We start from the raw sequence: 14,781 nt of genomic DNA, 5'->3' as shown, positions 1-14,781 counted from the left end.
CCACAATAGGTCAACGGCAGATGCAATCTCAATGACTCTCCGCTCGGCTTTAGACCACCTGGACCACACAAATGTCAATGTTAGGATGCTGTTCATTGACTCAGCATTTAATACCATCATTCCCACAATCCTGATTGAGAAGTTGCAGAACCTGGGCCTCTGTACCTCCCTCTGCAATTGGATTCTCGACTTCCTAACCGGAAGGCCACAATATGTGCAGATTGGTGATAACTTCTCCTCCTTACGATCAGCAGTGGCGCACCTCAGAAGTGTGTGCTTAGCCCACTGCTGTACTCTCTATATACCCATGACTGTATGGCTAGGCGTAGCTCAAATAACATCTATAAATTTGCTGACAATACAACCATTATTGATAGAATCTCAGGTGGTGACGAGAGGGCGTACATGAGTGAGATATGCCAACTAGTGGAGTGCTGCCACAGCAACAACCTGGCACTCAACATCAGTAAGATGAAAGAATGGATTGTGGACTTCAGGAAGGGTAAGACAAAGGAACACATACCAATCCTCATAGAGGGATCAGAAGTGGAGAGAGTGAGCAGCTTCAAGTTCCTGGGTGTTAAGATCTCTGAGGATCTAACCTGGTCCCAACATATCGATGCAGTTATAAAGAAGGCAAGACAGTGGCTATACTTCATTAGGAGTTTGAAGAGATTTGGTATGTCAACAAATACACTCAAAACCTCTATAGATGTACTGTGGAGAGCATTCTGACAAGCTGCATCAATGTCAGGTATAGTGGGGGGGGGGCAACTGCACAGGACCAAAAGAAGGTGCAGAGGGTTGTAAATCTAGTCAGCTCCATCTTGGGTACTAGGGCATCTTCAGGGAGCAGTGTCTCAGAAAGGCAGAGTCCATTATTACGGACCTCCAGCACCCAGGGCATGCCCTTTTCTCACTGTTGCCATCAGGTAGGAGGTACAGAAGCCTGAAGGCACACACTCAGCGATTCAGGAACAGCTTCTTCCCCTCTGCCAACAGATTCCGAAATGGACATTGAAGCTTTGGACACTACCTCACTTTTTTTTTTTAGGAACCTAGAAACATAGAAAACCTACAGCACAATACAGGCACTTTGGCCCACAAAGCTGTGCCAAACATGTCCCTGCCTTAGAAATTACCTTGGGTTACTCATAGCCCTCTATTTTTCTAAGCTCCATGTACCTATCCAGGAGTCTCTTGAAAGACCCTACTGTATCCACCTCCACCACAGTCGCCGACAGCCCATTCCACGTACTCACTACTCTCTGCGTAAAATAAAAAAAACACAACAACTTAACCCTGACATCTCCTCTGTACCTACTTCCAAGCACTTTAAAACTGTGTCCTCTCGTGCTAGCCATTTCAGCCCTGGGAAAAAACTTCTGACTATCCACATGATCAATGCCTCTTATTATCTTTTACACCTTATCAGGACACCTCTCATCCTCCATCGCTCCAAGAAGAAAAGGCCGAGTTCACTCAACCTGTTTTCATAAGGCATGCCCCCCAATCCAGGCAACATCCTTTCTATGGCTTCCACGTCCTTCCTGTAGTGAGGCGACCTGAACAGAGCACAGTACTCCATATAGCTGCAACATTACCTCTCGGCTCCTAAACTCAGTCCCACAATTGATGAAGGCCAATACACCGTATGCCTCCTTAACCACAGAGTCGACCTGCACAGCAGCTTTGAATGTCCTATGGACTTGGACCCCAAGATCCCTCTGATCCACACTGCCAAGAGCCTTACCATTAATACTATATTCTGCCATCATATTTGACCTACCAAAATGAACCACCTCACACTTATCTGGGTTGAACTCCATCTGCCACTTCTCAGCCCAGTTTTGCATCCTATCAGTGTCCCACTGTAACCTCTGACAGCCCTCCACACTATCCATAACACCCCCAACCTTTGTGTCATCAGCAAATTTACTAACCCATCCCTCCACTTCTTCATCCAGGTCATTAATAAAAATCATGAAGAGTAGGGGTCCCAAAACAGATTCCCGAGGCACACCACTGTCACTGACCTCCAAGCAAAATATGACCTGTCTACAACCACTTTTTGCCTTCTGTGGGCAAGCCAGTTCTGGATCCACAAAGTAATGCCCCCTTTGATCCCATGCCTCCTTACTTTCTCAATAAGGCTCGCATGGGGTACCTTGTCAACTGCCTTGCTGAAATCCATATGCACTACATCTACTGCTCTACCTTCATCAATGTGTTTAGTCACATCCTCAAAAAAAAATTCATTCAAGCTCGTAAGGCATGACCTGCCTTTGATAAAGCCATGCTGACTATTCCTAATCATATTATGCCTCTCCAAATGTTCAGAAATCCTGCCTCTCAGGATCTTCTCCATCAACTTACCAATCACTGAAGTAAGACTCAGTGGTCTATAACTCCCTGGGCTATCTCTACTCCCTTTCTTGAATAAGGGAACAACATCCGCAATCCTCCAATTCTCGGGAACCTCTCCCGGATATATATAATATTTCTGTTTTTTGCACAATTTAAATCTATTCAATATATGTATACTGTATAAAGTATACTGAATAAGATTTATTTATTATTGTTTTTTCATCTATGTTATGTATTGCATTGAATTGCTGCTGCTGAGTTAACAAATTTGACGTTACATCACATGCCGGTGATAATAAACCTAATTCTGATTCTGGTTCTATCCCTATGAATTTCACTAATGTTGTTAAGTTTTAAACATGAGATTATACTGATGCTGAAATTCTTCAGCAACACACACAAAATGCTGGAGACTCAGCAGGTCAGGTAGCATCTATGGAGAGGAATAAGCTGTTGATGTTTCAGACCTTTTATCAGGACCTGAAGGATGAGGGAAGAAATCAGAAGAAGAAAGTTGGGGTGGGGGAGAGTGCAGGCAAGGCCTCCAAGGAGGCCAGAGTCAGGTTTATCATCAATAGCGTGTTATGAAATTTTAAATGCAGAGATTCTCCAGATGCTGGAAATGCACACACCAAACTCTGGAGGAACTCTGTAGGTCAGGTGGCAAACCAATGGAGGGGATGATGAGGCCAAACTCAGGTTGGCAATGCCTCATTTTTTGTCTGGGTAGCCTCCAACCTGATGGCCTGATTTCTCCAGTTTCTGGTAATGTCTGCCCCCTCCATCATTACTCCTGCCCCCCCACCCCAACCTTCTGCCCCCTTCCTTTCCATTCTTGATGAAGGGTCTTCTCCAGCTTAGTTCCTCTCAACATTTTGTGTGATATCTGTGCTTTGTGGTAGCAGTACACTGCAAGACATTAAAGATGCATAAACGAAGAAAATCTACAGCACATTACAGGCCCTCGGCTGACAATGTTGTGCCGACCATGTATCCTACTCTAGAAGCTGCCTAGAATTTCCCTACCACATAGCCCTCTATTTTTGTAAGCTCCATATTCCTTTCTAGGAGTCTCTTAGAAGACCCTATTGTATCTGCCTGTACCACCTTCGTTGACAGTGCATTCCACACACCCACCACTCTCTGTGTGGAAAAACTTGCCCGTCATCCCTTCTACTTCCAAGCACCTTAAAACTATGCCACCTCGTGTTTGCCACTTCAGCCCTGGGAAAAAGCCTCTGGCTATCCACATGATCAATGCCTCTCATCATCTTGTATACCTCTATCAGGTCACCTCTCATCCGTTGCTCCAAGCAGAAAAGGCTGAGTTCACTCAACCTATTCTCATAAGGCATGCCCCCCAATCCAGGCAACATCCTTGTAAATCTCCTCTGTACTCTTGCTATAGTATCCACATCTTTCCTGTAGTGAGGTGATCAGAACTGAACACAGAACTCCAAGTGGGGTCTAGCTAAGGTCTTACATATCTGTAACATTACCTCACGGCTCTTGAACTCAATCCCACATTTGATGAATGCTAACACATTATATTCCTTCTTAACAACACTGTTAACAGCTTTGAGTGTCCTATGGACATGGAGCCCAAGATCCCAAGACCCCTCTGATCTTCTACACTGCCAAGAGGCTTACCATTAGTATTTTATTCTGTCTTCAGATTTGACCTACTGAAATGAAGCACTTTATACTTACCTGGGTAGAACTCCATCTGTCACTTCGCAGCCCAGTTCTGCATCCTGTTGATGTCCCACTGTAACCTCTGACAACCCTCCAGACTACACAATACCCCCAATTTTTGTGTCATCAGCAAACTTACTAACCCGCCCTTCTACTTCTACATCCAGGTCATTAAAAAGATCACAAATCAGAGGGGCCCAGAACAGATCCCTGCAGCACACCACTGGTCACCGATCTCCATGCAGAATACGAACCATCTACAACCACTCTTTGCCTTCTGTGGGCAAGCCAATTCTGGATCCACAAAGCCAGGTCTCCTTGGATCCCATGCCTCCTTACTTTCTGAATGAGCCCTGCATGGGGAACCTTATCAAATGCCTTACTGAAATCCATATACACTGCATCCACTGCTCTACCTTCATTAATGTGTTTAGTCACATCCTCAAAGAATTCAGTCAGGCTCGTAAGGCACAACCTGTCCTTGACAAAACCATGCTGACTATTCCTAATCATATTATGCCTCTCCAAATGTTCATAAATCCTGCCTTTCAGGATCTTCTCCAACAACTTGCCCACCACTGAAGTCAGACTCACTATGTATAAGACTAATGTATATCGATTATCAGTGTCCAGAGTAAACTGGGTAACCAGGAAGAGGAGCGGTGCCTGTTGCTTGTTGCTGGGTGAGAGAATGTTGTGAATTCCTGGGGTTTGGGGTTGAGGCCTGGGGCTAAGTTTCTGGTGACAGGGGCAGAGCTGGGCTGCTGTGGGGAGGAGTGTAGCGCTGTGGGAGGGATGGAGAGTGGGGTCAGTGCTTCAGGGAAAGGTGATCTGTGGGAATTCTTGAAAGGCTGTTTAACCATGCAAGTTTTGCTGGAGCTTGGAACAGTGAGGGGGGATCTCACTGAAACCTGCTGAATATTCAAACAACCTAGAGAGTCGATGTGGGGAGGATGCTTCCTATAGTGGGGAATTCTAGGACTAGAAGGCACAGTCACAGAATAGAGAGCATCCCTTTAGAACAGAGTTGAGGCGGAATTTCTTTAGCCAGTGGGTGGTGAATCAGTGGAATTTATTGCCACACATTGCTGTGCAGGCCAAGTCATTGAGTATATTTAAAGCAAAGGTGTCAGAGGTTATGGGGAGAAGACAGGAGAATGGAAGGGCGGAGGAGACCCTGTGCCAAATAGCTTAATTCTGCTCTTCTGTCTCGTGTCTCCCTCCCTCCAGGAAACTGGTTGTGACCAAGGAGAAAGACAAGAAGGTGGGCCTGTACACCATCTACGTTAACCCTTCCAACACGCATCAGTTCGCAGTGGGAGGCCGGGACCAGTTCCTCAGGTGGGGCCTTGGTGATTGATGGAGGGTGGGAGGGGAGGAGAGCAGCCAGATGGCTGTGGTGTCAGCTGGAGTCCAAGTCTATGCAGTCTCAGAAGCCGACTGCTCAACCGTTAAAACCTCCTCTCCCCATGTGCCCTCTCGTTTGCTTGCACACCACCCCCCACAGACCGACTTGGAGTGCTCTCCCTCTTGCTCACATGTCTGTTCCTATTGCAGGATCTACGATCAGCGCAAAATTAACCTGAACGAGAACAACGGTGTCCTGAAAAAATTCTGCCCCCACCACCTGGTAATGCTCTGCTGTCTCTGTGGCCGGTCTCTGCCTTTCCAAGCGGTGTGCATGTGTGAATTGTTGTGTGCTTGGGCTCCCGCCTGCGTGCAGGGGTTGCGGTTGAGGGAGAGTGCACGCTGTCTGTCATTCCTCCTTTGCCCTGTTTTCACTTGTTCCACGGTTCCAACACTTCCCTTCTTGTCCTCAGGTTAACAGTGACTCGAAAGCCAACATCACCTGTCTGGTCTACAGCCACGACGGCTCAGGTGAGCAGACGGGCGGTGGTGGAGGGCATGGGGAAGGAGCTTCCAGTGGAGAAGTATGGGACTGGGGGCAAGGGCAGGTAGGAAGGTGATATCCGTCAAGAGCCAAATTTGGGGTAGCAGCTTCAAATGGCAGGAAGTGACAAAGTCTCTCTTATTTTCAAATATGGAGCTGGATGAACTTCGGATCATTTGGGAGGCAGAGGCAGAAATAAACAGGAGTTACAGGGAGATAGTCACCCCTAAGAGTCAGGAGACAAGTAGCCGGGTGATTGTCAGGAGAGGGAAGGGGAATAGACAGAATGAGCAGAGCATCCCTGTGGCCGTTCCCACCAATAATAAGTACATCGTTTTGGATACTGTTGATGGGGACGACCTACCAGGGACAAGTTGCAGTGGTTGCGTCTCTGGCACCGAGATGGGACCCTCACCTCAGAAGGGAAGGAGGGAAAAGAGGAGAGCAGTAGTGATAGGGGATTCGATAGTTAGGGGGACAGATAAGAGGTTCTGTGGAAGAGATCAAGAATCCCAGATGGTCTGTTGCCTCCCTGGTGCCAGGGTCCGCGATATCTCGGATCGAGTTCTCGGTATTCTCAAGAGGGAGGGTGAGCAGCCAGATGTCGTGGTCCATGTAGGGACCAATGACGTGGGTAGGAAGAGTGAGGAGGTCCTGAAAGGTGAGTTTAGGGAGTTAGGCGCCAAGTTAAAGGACAGGACCCCCAGGACAGCAATCTCAGGATCAGTGCCACGTGCAGGCGGGTTTAGAAATAGTAAGATAGCGCAGATCAACACGTGGCTGAAGACATGGTGCAGGAGGGAGGCCTTCAGATTGATAGATAATTGGGCAGTTTTCCAGGGAAGGTGGAACCTGTTCCGGCAGGACGGTTTACATCTGAACTGGAGGGGGACAAATATTCTTGCGGGTAGGTTTGCTGGAGAGGCTCCAGTGGATTTAAACTAGAGACAAGGGGGGAGGGGAACCAGAGTGTAGGAACAGATGTAGGGGAGAAGGAAGAAAAAGAAAATAGTAAAGTTGTTTGCACCTTTAGTGATAAACAGAGAGTAAGAGGTGGAAAATTTCTTAAATGCATTTATTTTGATGCTAGGAGCATTATAAAAAAGGTGGATGAGTTTAAAGCATGGATTGATACCTGGCAGTATGATGTGGTGGCTATAGTGAAACATGGTTACAGGAGCAGTGTGATTGGCAACTAAATATTCCTGGATTTAATTGCTTCAGGTGTGATAGAATCAGAGGGACAAGAGGGGGAGGTGTTGCATTGCTTGTCAGAGAAAATATTACAGCGGTGCTCTGGCAGGACAGATAGAGGGCTCGTCTAGGGAGGCTATTTGGGTGGAATTGAGGAATGGGAAAGGTGTAGTAACACTTATGGGGGTGTATTATAGACCACTAAATGGGGAGCGAGAATTGGAGGAACAAATTTGTAAGGAGATAGCAGATATTTGTAGTAAGCACAAGGTTGTGATTGTGGGAGATTTTAATTAGTCTCCACAGTAACATAAAAGACGAAGCCCCCTTACACACACGTAGACTGGGAAGCCCATACTGTAAAAAGGCTGGATGGTTTGGAGTTTGTAAAATGTGTGCAAGATAGTTTTTTGCAGCAATACATAGAGGTATGAACTAGAGAAGGGGCAGTGTTGGATCTCCTGTTAGGGAATGAGATAGGTCAGGTGACAGAGGTTGGGGAGCACTTCGGGTCCAGTGATCACAATGCTATTAGTTTCAATATAGTTATGGAGAAGGAACGGTCTGGACCCATGGTTGAGATTTTTGATTGGAGAAAGGCTAACTTTGAGGAGATGCGAAAGGATTTAGAAGGAGTAGATTGGGACAATTTGTTTTATGGAAAGGATATAATAGAGAAATGGAGGTCATTTAAAGGTGAAATTTTGAAGGTACAGAATCTTTATGTTCCTGTCAGGTTGAAAAGAAAAGTTAAAAGTTTGAGAGAGCCATGGTTTTCAAGGGATATTGGAAACTTGGTTCGGAAAAAGAGAGATATCTGCAATAAATATAGGCAGCATGGAGTAAATGAGGTGCTCGAGGAATATAAAAAATGTAAAAAGAATCTTAAAGAGATTAGAAAAGCTAAAAGAGGATATGAGGTTGCTTTGGCAAGTAAAGTGAAAATAAATCCCGAGGGTTTCTACAGTTATATTAATAGCAAAAGGATAGTGAGGGATAAAATTGGTCCCTTAGAGAATCAGAGTGGACAGCTATGTGTGGAGCCAAAAGATTCTGAATAATTTCTTTTCTTCGGTATTCACTAAGGAGAAGGATATTGAATTGTGTAAGATAAGGGAAACAGGTAGGGAAGTTATGGAAACTATGATGATTAAAGAGGAGGAAGTACTGGGGCTTTTAAGGAATATAAAAATGGATAAGTCTCCAGGTCCTGACAAGATATTCCCTAGGACCTTGAGGGAAGTTAGTGTGGAAATAGCAGGGGCTCTGACAGAAATATTTCAAATGTCATTAGAAACGGGGATGGTGCCAGAGGATTGGCGTATTGGTCATGTTGTTCCATTGTTTAAAAAGGGTTCTAAGAGTGAACCTAGCAATTATCGGCCTGTGAGTTTGACGTCAGTGGTGGGTAAATTGATGGAAAATATTCTTAGAGATGGTATATATAATTATCTGGATAGACAGGGTCTGATTCAGAACAGTCAACATGGATTTGTGTGTGGAAGGTCATGTTTGACAAATCTTATTGAATTTTTTGAAGAGGTTACTAGGAAAGTTGACGAGGGTAAAGCAGTGGATGTTGTCTATATGAACTTCAGTAAGGCCTTTGACAAAGTTCCACGCGGAAGGTTAGTTAGGAAGCTTCAATCGTTAGGTATTAATATTGAAGTAGTAAAATGGATTCAGCAGTGGCTGGAAGGGAAATGCCAGAGAGTAGTGGTGGATAACTGTTTGTCAGATTGGAGGCCAGTGACTAGTGGTGTGCCTCAGGGATCTGTACTGGGTCCAATGTTGTTTGTCATGTACATTAATGATCTGGATGATGGGGTGGTAAATTGGATGAGTAAGTATGCAGATGATACTAAGATAGGTGGAGTTGTGGATAATGAAGTAGGTTTTCAAAGATTGCAGAGAGATTTAGGCCAGTTAGAAGAGTGGGCTGAAAGATGGCAGATGGAGTTTTATGCTGATAAATGTGAGGTGCTACATTTTGGTAGGACTAATCAAAATAGGACATACATGGTAAATGGTAGGGCATTGAAGAATGCAGTAGAACAGAGGGATCTAGGAATAATGGTGCATAGTTCCCTGAAGGTGGAATCTCATGTGGATAGGGTGGTGAAGAAAGCTTTTGGTATGCTGGCCTTTATAAATCAGAGCATTGAGTACAAGAGTTGGGATGTAATGTTGAAATTGTACAAGGCATTGGTGAGGCCAAATTTGGGGTATTGTGTACAGTTCTGGTCACTGAATTATAGGAAAAATGTCAACAAAATAGAGAGAGTACAGAGAAGATTTACTAGAATGTTACCTGGGTTTCATCACCTAAGTTACAGGGAAAGGTTGAACAAGTTGGGTCTTTATTCTTTGGAGCGTAGAAGGTTGAGGGGGGACTTGATAGAGGTATTTAAAATTATGAGGGGGATAGATAGAGTTGACGTGGATAGGCTTTTTCCATTGAGAGTGGGGGAGATTCAAACAAGAGGACATGAGTTGAGAGTTAAAGGGCAAAAGTTTAGGGGTAACGTGAGGGGGAACTACTTTACTCGGGAGTGGTAGCTGTGTGGTACGAGCTTCCAGGAGAAGTGGTTGAGGCAGGTTCGATGTTGTCATTTAAAGTTAAATTGGATAACTATATGGACAGGAAAGGAAGGGAGGGTTCTGGGCTGAGTGCAGGTCAGTGGGACTAGGTGAGAATAAGAGTTCAGTACGGACTAGAAGGGCCGAGATGGTCTGATTCCGTGCTGTAAATGTTATTTGGTTATATGGTTATATACAGTGGATCATGATTAACTGGGACACGTTGGGATCAGTACATTTTAGTCCAATTAAGTGACTGCCCCATTTAGCTGGTTTCATGAAAATAGTTAAAAAGGTATTTTAAAAAAAGACAACTACCATTTAACTGACTGACAAATTATGCAAATGAAATACAGAACAAATTAGAATGCTGTCAATCCAACTACCACAGTATAAAACTGTGTTAGTTCCCAGTAGTCATGGATGGAAGAATCCATCCGGTGTATGCTGCCATGTTCTTTTGATTGACTGATTGTAAATAAACAAAGTCAGCACGGATCCTAGTGTAGATAATGGACTGCCATCATACAACCCTTTTGACGATTGCATCCTCCAAATCTTCATTTTTGTTTAACATTCAAAATTATTGATGATACCTTCAAGTGGTCTTTGCACCTTCTCTGTATAGTGGGCCCAGGACTTAATCCCTCCTTGTCCGGTGGCTGACCAACTTTAGACTGCAGTCCTTCTCCACAGAGCTTTTGCATTGGCCACACTAAGCTTCAGCACGTGCTCTTGCAGACTGGAATGTGCCAGTCAGCAGCTTTCCTGGTCGGAAAACTCAATGTGCTGGCAGACCAGCAGCGCTTGAAGTCTCTCTCTCCACGTGCGTTCGTAGAAGCGCCCTGTTGGTAACATAGCAGCTGCTTGGGACCAAGTTTGTCAAGGACCTCTGCATCCTTCTGTAAATCTCCGTTGCTCACGAGCATCACTTTGTCCTCATCACAGCTATACCGAGAACAGGTGTGCATCGGCAGAGAATCAGGAAGATCTGACGGGAGGGTCCCTTCATGGTGTTAAACTGTTTCCGTTCAATGAGTTGGTCTTTCTTCCTTCCACAGACTTGTTGGCAAGTTACAACGATGAGGACATCTACCTCTTCAATTCATTTCACAGCGATGGAGCTGATTACGTCAAGCGCTATAAAGGTCACCGGAATAATGCCACAGGTAAGCAACCATTCCATCCATCCCTCCTTACTTCTCTCTGTGTCTGTCTGTCTCACCCAGCAAAATATCTGTTATAACTAAGGTGATTGGGTTGGATGCATCTGTCAACAATGATGTAGTATTCAAGGTAATGTTTTAGCTCAGATAGATGTTACCAGAATCTGTTGCTATAATTTGTCATACATCGAAGCATACAGTGAAATGTGTCAATGACCAGCATGATCTGAGGCCATTTCTGGTCACCTCATTATAGGAAGGATGTGGAAGCTTTAGAGAAGGTGCAGGAGAGAATTTCCAGGATGCTCCTTGGATTAGAGAACATATTTTATGAGAACAGTTTGAGCAAGCTCAGGCTTTTCTCTTTGGAGTGAAGGAGGGTGAGAAGTGACTTGACAGGGGTGCACAAGATGATAAGAGGCAGAGATTGAGTGGACAGCCAGAGGCTTTTCCCAAGAAATAGCTCATAGGAGGCGGCATAATTGTAAGGTGGTTGGAGGAAAGTATATCGGAGATGTAGTTTACACTGAGTGCTGGGTGTATGGAACGTGCTGCCAGGGTTGATAGCTTAAGGACATATAAGAGCCTTAGCTAGGCAAATGAATGAGAGAAAAATGGGAGGTCAGCACACCATGGTGGGCTGAAGGGCCTGTACTGTGCTGTGCTATAGGTTGTACAAGTCCTGGGTACAGATTGGAGGAGTAGGGTTGATCTTGGAGTAGGAGGAGGTAGACAACATGGGGAAGGGATCTGAGGGAGGGAATTGGAATCGGGGAAGCTGCAGGTGGAGCCCATTCCTGTTGATGCTGCTGACGAGAGTGAGGGAGCACAGGATGAAGGTGATGAACATGCTGCCAGTGTCCAACCAAAGATCAAGGAGTGGGGAAGGGCAGGGAAGAGCCAGCACACACCTACCACCCTGGCTGCTGACTTAACAGTGTTTGTGCCTCTGCCCATCCAGTGAAAGGCGTGAACTTCTATGGGCCGAAGAGCGAGTTTGTGGTGAGCGGCAGTGACTGTGGCCACATCTTCCTGTGGGAGAAGCTGTCATGTCGCATCGTGCAATTTATGGAAGGAGACAAGGGGGGAGTGGTGAGTACAGGAGGCGGGAGGCACCGCGTGCCTGTGTATCGCCTCTGCCCACTGTATGCTCGAAAATGGGGAGGCAGATACTCCAGGCAGGACCTTCTCCTGAGAATCAAGCATAGCAGTTCGCGAGACACTGTTCAATTCCAGCGCTGTCAGTGAGGACTTAGTATATTCTCGCCGTGTGACCACGTAGGTTTCCGGTGCTCCAGTTTCCTCCCACAGTCCAAAGACGTACTGGTTAGTAGGTTAATTGGTCATTGTAAATGGTCCTGTGATTAGGCGCGGGTTAAATCGAGGGTTGCTGTGTGGCATGGCTCATTGGGCTGGAAGGGCTGTTCAGTACATCAGCTCTCCACCTCCCGCCATGGTCGATGACTTGCTCACTCCAGATTGGGATTTGGCTGCGTGAAACTTGTCAGCCCCCAGGTGTCTGGGGCACTGTACCAAGCGCCTGCTGAGTGTCGAACTGGTTGGCTGAGGTTTACACACGGACAAGGAGCACCCTCCCCTCGGGGAAGTTGGACTCCCCTGCCCTCCCATCCTGTGGGGAGGGGAATGGATTCGGACCTGACCAACAGTTCTCCTTGGGGGTGGGGGTCATGACAAACCTTCCCCTCCCCTCTGGGGGGTGGGGGTGGGTTTGCCATGGGTGGTGTTGGAACCTCAAGCTGATGTTTTATCTCTCTCTCCCCTGGGCAGGTGAACTGTCTGGAACCCCACCCTCATCTCCCCGTGCTGGCTACCAGCGGACTCGACCACGATGTGAAGATCTGGGCTCCCACCTCAGAGGCAGGCAATGGTTTGACAGGGCTGTCTGAGGTGAGGACCTGTCGACTCTTCCCCCTGGCAGAACCCACATTCCCTCCTTCAGCTCACCATTCACATCACCCCCTCCAGCTCCCAGAATCTAACTGCAGCCCTGACACCCCTCCCCGTCGGGTAACCTCCTCCAGCCCCCACAGCTCACCCTGTCTCTGTAACCCCCTCTGGCTGTTATACTTGCCCCTGTCTCTGTGACCCCTGACAGCCCTGCATCCCTCTTCATCTCTCTGCTAGTCAGTAGATGTGGATGAGGGTTTGAACTGGCCAGTGAGGGTTTCAAATCTGAGCTGCTGTCCCATGATCAGTGGCTGCACTCTCACCACCCTCTCCCCTATGGGGAACTGTACTGCTCACTGGGGTGGCTGGCAGACATCTCCTCCTACAGTCAGGGCTGGCCAGACCATTGCTCTCCCAGGATTCTGTCCACGTCACCCAAACCACCCTGACCATTCTGATCGAGGTCACATCTGAACATAGGGGAGAACCGGGGAGACACCCTGTGTCGAGATCAGGTGAGGTGGGAGTTTGTGGAGGACTTTCCCAGGAGGATTGTGGATGCCTTGAGATTGAGATGATGGAGTGGCGAGCACTTGGGTGCTGATGTGGGCAGCAAGGCTCCAAAAGCCCGTAAGAAATAGGAGCAGAATAAAGACATTCGGCCCATCGAGTCAGTTCTGTCATTACCCAATCTACCTGCATATTGAAATCCCCCACCACTATCATAACTTTTCACATCTTTTCTATCTCCTGTTGTAATTTGTAGCCCATATCCTGGCTACTGTTCAGAGGCCTGTATATAACTCCCATTATGGTCTTTTTACCCTTCTAGTTTCGTTACTCTTCCCACAAGGATTGTACATCTTCCAATCCCGTGCCACTTCTTTCTCAGGATTTGATTAAACTTTTTGCCAACAGAACCACTCCTCCCTGTCTGTCTATCTGCCTGTCCTTTCGAGAGATTACTACTCTCTCTTCAGGACCTTCTTCCTTTTCCTACCTATGTTGTTAGTATTAATATGTCCCATCACTTTGGCTGCTCAGCCTCCCCGTGTAGACTGGATCTGAGATGCTCCTCACCCTGCACCCCCCCCCACCAGCCTCAAATCAGTGTACTTATTATTGAGAGGACTGGCCACTGGGGTTCTCTGCATTGGCTGACTATTCCCTTTCCCCCTCCTGACAGTCACGCAGACACCGTCCTGTAGCTGCTGTCTACCACCTCCTCATCCTCCCGGATGAGCCGAAGGTAATCAAGTTCCCTGACACGGTCTCTAGAGAGCTGCAGATGAGGTTATCAGGGAGACTCACACAAAGAACATGCCAGTTACTCTGGATCCATTCTTACTGCACTAGCTATCTATTAATTGACAAAAGAAAACTTACTTAGCACCTCTGCCTGTTCTTGCCAAAGCCTGCCGCTCTGCTGCTGGCCCCACCCTGCTTAGCTCTTGATTATTTGGCCAAATAAAACTTTCTCGCTCCTCCTCTTCCCTCCTTGCTCTTTCCGTAGGTAATCAAACGAAACAAGCGTGAACGTGATGAAGACTGCCTACGTCACACCGAGCTCTTCGACAGTCACATGCTGTGGTTCCTCATGCATCACCTGCGTCAGCGGAGACACCGGCAGGTGAGCACAGGGCCATGGGAGGGCTGGGCCACTATCATCTGCAAGTCATCTGCCTTTCTAACTCGTGCCTCCATCCCGACAGCGTCGGCGGGAACCCATCTCGGCGCCAGAGGATGAATCCGATGACACGTCAAGCTCCTCAGAGACGTCAGAAGAGGAAGAGGATGGCCCCGATCGGGTGCAGTGTATGCCCTCCTGAGGAAGGAGCTGTGGTTGGGGGGCGCCCACACGCCGCTCAGACTGATGGAGAGGCGGCCCGGGCGGGGACTGGCAGCCACACTGCTTGACCGGGGCGGGGAGACATGCAGACAGAGAGAGAGAGAGAGAGCAGAGGGAAAGCTGACTGGGTG

At 47.1% G+C, this 14,781-nt stretch overlaps 1 protein-coding gene across 2 annotated transcripts in view; it reads left to right on the top strand.

The window, feature by feature from the left end:
- dcaf8 (DDB1 and CUL4 associated factor 8) overlaps nucleotides 1-14,781 on the top strand; it is a 74,453-nt gene that overhangs the window by 57,396 nt on the left and 2,276 nt on the right. For both annotated transcript variants that reach the window (XM_063043612.1, XM_063043613.1), the window contains exons 6-13: nucleotides 5,293-5,403; nucleotides 5,620-5,692; nucleotides 5,883-5,940; nucleotides 10,789-10,896; nucleotides 11,855-11,985; nucleotides 12,682-12,801; nucleotides 14,315-14,431; nucleotides 14,514-14,781. The exon at nucleotides 14,514-14,781 is cut by the window's right edge and continues 2,276 nt beyond it. In XM_063043612.1, coding sequence (XP_062899682.1) covers nucleotides 5,293-5,403; nucleotides 5,620-5,692; nucleotides 5,883-5,940; nucleotides 10,789-10,896; nucleotides 11,855-11,985; nucleotides 12,682-12,801; nucleotides 14,315-14,431; nucleotides 14,514-14,630 — 835 coding nt within the window. In that variant the 3' untranslated portion in view covers nucleotides 14,631-14,781. The remainder of the gene's footprint in view (nucleotides 1-5,292; nucleotides 5,404-5,619; nucleotides 5,693-5,882; nucleotides 5,941-10,788; nucleotides 10,897-11,854; nucleotides 11,986-12,681; nucleotides 12,802-14,314; nucleotides 14,432-14,513) is intronic.

This window comes from Mobula hypostoma, chromosome 3 (genome assembly GCF_963921235.1).
Source record: "Mobula hypostoma chromosome 3, sMobHyp1.1, whole genome shotgun sequence".
Classification (NCBI taxonomy): Eukaryota; Metazoa; Chordata; class Chondrichthyes; order Myliobatiformes; family Myliobatidae; genus Mobula; species Mobula hypostoma.
The sequence above is the reverse complement of the archived record's forward strand: the minus strand, read 5'-3'. Positions and strand labels throughout refer to the sequence as shown.